Source organism: Stegodyphus dumicola, chromosome 9 (genome assembly GCF_044657685.1).
Source record: "Stegodyphus dumicola isolate Sdum_Otavi_A_Nest chromosome 9, ASM4465768v1".
Classification (NCBI taxonomy): domain Eukaryota; kingdom Metazoa; phylum Arthropoda; class Arachnida; order Araneae; family Eresidae; genus Stegodyphus; species Stegodyphus dumicola.
Window position 1 is genome coordinate 151,138,774 of NC_140776.1, and position 8,499 is coordinate 151,147,272.

Sequence of the window (8,499 nt, forward strand, 5' to 3'; positions counted from 1 at the left end):
ATGTTTGTAAGTCAAGAATGTTACGAAACAATCAATCAAAAGTATTCTTTATCAATCTGCATTGCCTCCATTGATTACAAAAATATTTTTAACCTGTATTTCATGAATTCATCTGGAAGGTGCCCTGCCTCTATCAATTAAGGACAAGAAAAATAGGACTGACTATATTTTAGGCATTTATAACTAAAATCAGACATACAAAAGAAGTGGCTTGCTTTAATAATGCCACTTGTTTTGTGAAGTGGATAAAAAATCTGTTAGTTCAGGATTCAACCAGCATTCATCATACTAAAGACATAAAGCACTTCCTTGCAGACACAATACACCAAATAAAGATTATTCTAGGATCGGCTAAATAATTCCAGCCTCTTGATACTGCAATAAATAAGCCATGCAAGGACCATTTACACATGGAAATAAAGGACTGAAATGGAAATAGAATGGACAGAAATCATTGTAAAAGCTTTCTGTCTGCAAAAAAATAAAAAGAATTGGGTGAAGAATTCAAGGGATAAAATTAGTGACAACTGTGTTGGCAAAGCACTATGAGCTAGTTACATGGATTAGAAGACATCAGATATTAAAGCCAATGATTTTAGAGGAAATGTAGTCACAATAAATTTAGGTTATAATTTAGGAGTTCAGAGCATCATGATGGTGTTCCAGAAAAAGAGATGACTGTACATGAATAAATGTAGCTTTGTTTACATGAATATATAAATAAATGCATATTCTTATACATGAAAATTTTTTTATACGAGTTCACTGAAAAATTAGTCATCCCTTGAAAATGATTCCTAATGTCTTTTTAGAAGCAAAAATTTAATGTTAGACTTGGTCACTATTTATTACTTTAATTTTTTTTTTTAAATTTGTGATAAGTTAGAATTCTAATATTTCTAAATGAAAACAAACCTTAGTCTTAGCTTTCTGAAAAACATGAGTCTCCATTTCAGCAACACTCTTGGTTGTTGGATTTCCAGACAGTCTAATAGCTTCTTCACTATTGGATAAACAAAATGTGAGATCCCAGGAAATATCTACAGGCTTAAATGACTTAATTGCATACATTAAATATAATGAAAAAATGAGAAGGATTTAATATTCTTTCTACACAGCAGATACATGAAAAATGCAAATTTTATTTTGAATCTAAATTAAGTACATTTTCAGTGAAATGAGAAAATATACAAATCATGTTTTCTGAGTATTACGAACAGGAAATATTCTGTTATTCTGTATTCAATATTATGCAGGTAGGACTGATTACATTAAGCTGCATGATACTTAATAGAATACTAGTCAGAAGAAATGCAGGATTGGTTTGCTCACAGCAATGAATGCACATCCAGATTTTGAACTTGACCAGGAGATGAAAAAAACCCTCATCTGGAAAGAAATGGAAAGAAAGCTCACACTGCACGAGTGGCATGAAGAATGTTGAATTCATTATGTGTGTATCACTTACTTAAAATTCTGTATGTAACAAAATGTTAATAAATAAATACATAAGTAAAAAGGTGTCAACAATAAATGAAAGAGCCTTATAAAGCAAAATTATAATACTCTTGTATCAGTCCAACCATCTTGGTGGAATTTGGCTTTTTACAAAAGGAAAAAAAAAAAAAAAAAAACATGACTTATAACTGCAATAGATTATTTACTAAGAAATTTTATGGTGATTGCTTTAAGAATAGATTCAGAGCATTCCTCTCGCTTTCGTGATTCTGCGGCAAAACACTGTATTATAATACAAGAAAGACAAATAAAATCAATGCAAAAAGAAAGGTCTTACTGGTTATTCAGACTTCTTTTTCGAGAAGTTCCCAATCCATAAATGATGCCATTCCATATCATACATTCACAATGATAAAAATTTCAATTACACTGGCATTTGATAAACTTTGTTGATCACCAATATTCATGCTGGCAACAATTAACCAAAAGAAACAACCACAAAAATGATGTCTGAATTTCAGAAGTGCAAATCCACACACACCTGGGTATGTCAGATAAATGTTTTCTACCAATACTGATGGCTGCCATAGAAATATTTTGGCTATATACAACATTGTCTCAAGATTACTTTTAAAGCATTTCAGTGGAGGTGCAGATAATCAGAAAGTACTTTAAGTGGCTAAAACATTTTACTTCCGTTATGTTAGATTTCATATCTAAAAATAGTCCCCTGTCAAATGTATGTTTAATAAATCCATTGAAAAATAACAGTAATCAAAACTGTAAAGGAAATTATAAGACCATTACAGAAACACATATTTTACTGTACATAAGCAGTTTTAGCAAGATAAAGAATAATTATTGTACATTAGTAATAATAAATTATTTTATTACTATAAATGCAAACCTTTTTTCTGCCAATAAGACATACTTTAATGAATGCTACGGAGACTGGGAAAAAGTAAGAGTTAAATGATACACAAGAATTCCATAACAACATTTGTACCAAGAAATTTTACATACAATCATACTGAAACAGATGAAGATAACTCTTAATTTGGAGTTACCAAAAATGACTGAAACTATAAAATTTTTAGGGAAACACTTGCTTACATTTTGTGGTGATAAATAATGTTTTGATTACCAAAGAAAACTAACTGGAGCACTGGATTTTCTAGCCAAGGTTAATTAACATTTAATAGCTCATATATAAAAAATACAGCATAAAAGGAAATTCATAACTTATTTATCATCAACAATGATGAATTTTTTGAAATGATTAGTGAAAAAATCATTAACTGTTTAACATTTTTAACAATGAAATTAAGAAATCAAAAAATTGAGCCATATCAATTGATTCAACACATCTAATACAACATACCTCGATCATTTTTGTTTTATTATAGTGCACTATTCGTTAGATAATGGTCAGGTGTGGAAAGGTTCTTTGGCTTCTTACTTATGTATTCTTATTGTGCACCTCTGGAAGCCACAGTACTGGACTAGACAAGTTTGTTAGATGTAAATACACTTGCATATAAAATTAAGAAAATTTGCCCATTATGTCAAACTTCTGAAAAATTAACAGTTAGTCTATATTTTAGGATATCTTGGATTATCGCCAAGTTGTTGTTTCATTTATGGTAACCTGAATAGTTGGATGTTATGGTAACCTGAGTAGTCGAATGTTATGGAAACCTGTTATGACATGATTGGTTGTAATGAGTGATAGCAGTGATTTTGACTGATGGGAAAATATTTGCAAGGGAGTTAGGTATGGATGTTGATTAGGAAGTGCGTTACTTATTTTGTGCTTTACACCATAAATGCCTGCTGGTAGTACGATCAACCTGAAATTTCTGTACACTTTGGAATGGTTGGAAAAGAAAATATTGATTGGATGATGTGTAAATGAAGATTTAAATGGCTTCGTTCACCTCTCGGTAAATTAAACAGTGAGATTTAAGGATTTTGAAACAGGAGCTCATGTCAACACTATGGAAGTTATCTGGGGTGTAATAAAAAGGGATTTTCAAAAGAAATGCTACTGAAGTCCTGCAGTACGGAGGATATTTTTCATTTTTACTTTTGTGAATTAATGTGGCGACGGCAGTATACAGATTCTAGTTTAGATAATTTTAAATAGTTTCTGGATGCTGTTAAGGAATTCTATGTGTCACATATATCGAAGAAATAGAAATATCTAAATAAGGCAAGTTGATATTTCCTTTTTTTACAGCATAGATTAGATAACATGTATTTCTATTCTATTATTTCCTTGTTTTAGCGTAGATTTAAGGGTGCCCCTTGGATATTGCTAAGTTGTTTCATTAATGTTAAGCTGAATGCTATGGAAACCCTATTATGATGTAATTGGCTGTGTTTGCGGTGAATTTGAATGGCAGGAAAAGATTAGGAAAGGCTTGTGTGTGTCGGATTTTGGATAAGAAGTACGTTGCTCTTTTGTGGTTTACACAGTAAAATGGCTGAATGTGGTAAGATTAATTTGAAGTTTCTATACGATTTGGAATGAAACGGAAAAAAGCATTAATTGACAGGAGTGTAAAGGAAGGTTTACTCAGTAGCCATTATAAGCGTCCTGTTTGTAGGAAGGAAATGCGTATGGTCGAACGTCAGTTAATACCGGCACTATGAAGGATAATTTTTGCGAATTAATGTGGCGACGCCAGTATACAGACTCTAGTTCAGATAATTTTAGGAAGTTTTTGGATGCTTTTAAGGAATGTTATTTGACTAAAGACACGGAAATTTGTAAATAAGGTACGTGGGTATTTTCCTTGTGTAGTACTAAGAAGAATTTCCTTTTTTATGTTATTTCATTGTTTGATTTAAAATGTAGTTTGTTGAGATTATATATCTTTTCCTGGCTGCTCCTTTGACTTTTTAAGTGAATACAGATCGATGTGTACATGGACAAAGTCAAGGGAGTGCGCAATGCCTAGTTTGTGCAATTCTTTGACTTGTTATTTTGGATTTGCGTAGCAGCAATTTTTTAAAAAATAGGTTGATGTCTACATGGATACCGAGTTTGTGCAATTGTTTGAGTTGTTATTTTGGATTAGTGTAGCGATGATTTTTGGCTCAAAAATCGGCGCTACACAAAGGCAAAATAACAAGTCAAATAACTGCACAAACTCGGTCTCCAAGTACCGCCAAAGGGCACCCGTAAATATATTTTTACCCTTGTTTGATTTAAAATGCAGTTTATTAAGATTATTTATATTTTTTGTTTTAATTATATTTTACTGCATTATGTTTTGGATGCCATTTTATACTGAGAAGGGCGTTAAACATAAACTGGTATGGCACCAAAAAATCGCTAATTTACGCCAAGGGGAACCTGAAATATATTTTTACCAAATTAACGGACAGATTTTAATGAAATTTGGTATGAATTCACATTTATAACAAAGAAAGAGACATACTATTCAAAAGTCATTTCACGTTCACATGATTATCAATAAAGCTCATAATGTCCAAAATCTACATTGTGACATCAAACTGAAAATTAGCCAAATATGGGATATGGTTTCTTCTTACAGCTCATGCAGCAGGATGGCCAACTGGAGAAAAGGTAACTAAGGAGTCTCATGTGGTAGTCGATAATCCTGCCGCAGCGAGACAGTGTTCAACTCTAAGATGGTTCTTGAAGGGAGATAATGAGATGAAATTGCTCTCCCATGATGATCCCAGATATGCTCTATAGGGTTTAGGTCAGGAGATCTGGATGGTCAATCCATGTGACACATATTCTCATTTTTCAGGTAATCTTCGAGCAGCCGAGCCCTATGTGGGCAAGTGCTTCATCCACAGGAACGCAGGACCAAATAGGGCTCTGAAACGTTAACATTCGGATATATGACTGATTCTCTATGCTTCAGAGCAGTCAGATAGCCTTTATCAAAAACATGCAGGAGTGTGTCCATCTAACATAATACAGTCGTTAATTCGGACACCCATAACCCGGAATGATCTATAATCTGGACCTCACAGCTAAAAACTTTCTGCGCATACATCGCGTTCAAGCATGCGCATAGGCATTTACGCGTGCGCATAAGACCTTTACGGCTGCGAATATACATGTGCGCATGCGCATAATACGTTTACGCATGCGCGTTTAATGTATAACAAACGATATAAGCTAAAATTATCTAATTATCTATTTCAGTTAATGTTGCAGATTGCGTTGTTCCTTAATCTTCGAATTGGATCCAGCTTATTATTTTTGGCAGACTGTTAGAGCAATTTTATAAAAGTAAGCTTGAAACTTTGAGGTCCGGATTATAGATTGTTCCGGATTATGGGTGTCCGAATTAACAACTTTTGACTGTATATGAATGTGTATATATTTCATCATCAAGTTCTTGAACAAGTTTTCGTATTTCTTCTTCAGTCAGACCTTTTTCCGGTTTCAGCATATTGCTAGAAAAATGACAAAATAATTCCTAAAAAACTTATGAAAATATGAAATATTCTAAAGCAACGCAATGCTCTGTTTACAATTTACAAACGCAGTTATCACGGATTCTGTAGCTATGTAGCTACAAGAACTAAAAGGGAAAAATTGGGGAAAACCGGATTTTTAACACAAAGACCTTTGAAAGAGATAAGTGGTTAAAACCACAGGGACGTCAAATTTGACATTTCACCCCACTCTTTCAGCCTGTAAAATGGGGATAACGACATGGCCACTAAAGTGGACAATCCCCATCCTTTCAAACAGAGGACTCTATGACCACTATAATGGCCATCCCATCTTCAAAAGGTTAATGTCTTTTTATAAATTTATTGTCTTCTTACAAAATTTTAAATGATATTAAAATGTTTATGCCATCAAAATAAAAATATCTTATCCTCAGCATATGTTAATATTTTTTATGTGTATATTATGTGCTGTCACCAATAAAGTCTGCTTGGCGAGATTTGCGCTGGCGAAACAGAAAAGTACGAAATTTGTCGCCAAGCAAGAGCATACATAAGAGTAGTTCCAAAGCAATTTGTGTAAATAAGTATCCAATTAAAATTTTATCTACAAGCTTACTACAAGAAGTACCCCCCCCCCAATAAAAAAGTATTACCAAGTGCCTTAAATCCTTTGCACTGTAATCTTGTTTCTTCCAGGAAAGTGATATAAGTCTGGAATTACAAGACTTCATTTTGAAAAAAAGTTTTACACTAGCAACAAACAAAACAAGTAATAATAATGACATATCCAATTATGATCTCAAGACCCAGTAGTCTATTTGAGTTTAAAAAAAAAAGTAACAATTCCATTTGCCAACTGATGATTTAATTTTGGAAAAATAAAATATTTTGACAGCGATAAGTATAATTGTTAAATCTTTACAAATTATCGGATGATGACCTTTATGACTTAATAGCATAAAATAATATAGAGATTTGCGTTAATGCATATACGGAAATGTTAGAAAGAACGAACAGTTAATTTATCATAAGAGAATAGTAAATCATAGCTAGTTTCACTATCGAAATAAATGTTTCATGCAGAATTTTATGGATGTCAATGAATAACTAATCTACGCAAGGTGATTTTTGCAGTGAAAAAAATTTGATAAATCCTTATTTTCAAAGCAATCCTATAAAATACAGCTCGAACTAAAGTTATAATAAATTATCTTAAGAAATATTAATACCAAAGCACGTATTAGAAAAAATAACAACAAAAACAATTTTGTGAATACGACAAAAACGCAGTTCTTAGAATAAAATTTCTTAGCAAATAATTAAGCATTAAAGAGAAACATTTTCATTAAGGAAAAATTATACATTCAATTAGAAATAAACAATATATAAAAACAAATCCTATATTAAATATTTTTATATTATTTTACCGCAGATATGCATTCTGTGGCAAATATATACGATTTTTTATTGATCACAGGATATCGGTAAAAATTTTTGCACAATCGAACTTACATTTTACCCCTAACATTTTGACGGAAACTTTGCGATCTCCAAGAAACCTCTTGACCATCAGCCATGTTTTGCATTTGCAATTTCCGTATGATGCCAATTTACACTATCAAATACTTATATGTTTATACCGAAAGCAAATCAGCTGCAGTAATTTCTTTTGCAATATACCTTCGACTGTTTCAAAACCGTAAATTTTGTAATTTTGTTAGACTTGATCTTAAGGGAACTAGATCTTAGGGGGCAATTCAAGTGCGACGTTAGCAGCGGCAACTGCCTGTTAGCTGTTGGGTAAACCGAATTCAAGTGCGACGCTTTGAAAGACACGCCTCTGAAATAACGTCACGATTATGGCAAATTTTGAGACCAAACTGGAGTTCCCGCAAACTCTTAACAGTAGTGCTGTAAAAGTAACGAGGAATTATGTACCAGTATGTATTCGTTACTCAATCAAGCAGAACTCGTTACTAACGTATTGTTACTCGGTGCTTTCAGTAGAATCGAATATAATATAATCGGAGATCTCATTCGTTAAGTGGTATTCGATCCGAAGGCCTTTACCACTAAATGTTTATCATTGAACGAGCTACAATTCCGCAAAACGGAACCCGGAAGTGTGTTGTACGTCATCACCGGAAGTGTACCTACGTCATCGTTACATTATCTTTGCTGACCAATGGCATACGAGCAGGATTAATATAGTTCTAACCAAAGAAGCTATAGTGAGAAGAAGTCAAGCTTCGACTGCACAGCAACGCCATGGAGAGAAACTGAGTCTAAAATGTGTCTTTTTTGACAACTTTACAGGCGTAAATTCAGGTTCTCTGAAATTCATTCACGCATGCGCGCTAGAGCCAGAGAGTTTGTCAACAACATCGTAGAAGTCGTCATAGCGCGCCATATTGAACGCTAAGCACGAGGATTTCAGCAATTTTGAACATTTGGAATCGGAAAAAAATAATGAATCACGCTCTAGTGATCCTGCGTGTGAAAGGTACGTAAAAATATTTAATTCTTATACCTTTTCATAGTAGAATTATTTTTTAATTACCAGAGTTATGTTCAAATCCATTCCATAACATGGGA

The 8,499-nt window shown here is 33.0% G+C and overlaps 1 protein-coding gene across 2 annotated transcripts in view; it reads right to left on the reverse strand.

Moving 5' to 3' along the window:
• MED15 (mediator complex subunit 15) overlaps positions 1 to 7,933 on the reverse strand; it is a 196,389-nt gene extending 188,456 nt beyond the window's left edge. Inside the window, exons 1-2 of one of the 2 annotated variants that reach the window (XM_035351292.2) lie at positions 7,417 to 7,933; positions 916 to 1,003 (exon numbers count right to left, since the gene is read on the reverse strand). In XM_035351292.2, coding sequence (XP_035207183.1) covers positions 916 to 1,003; positions 7,417 to 7,490 — 162 coding nt within the window. In that variant the 5' untranslated portion in view covers positions 7,491 to 7,933. The remainder of the gene's footprint in view (positions 1 to 915; positions 1,004 to 7,416) is intronic. The other variant, XM_035351291.2, reaches the window with a different exon arrangement.
• Between the last annotated feature and the right edge of the window lie 566 nt (positions 7,934 to 8,499).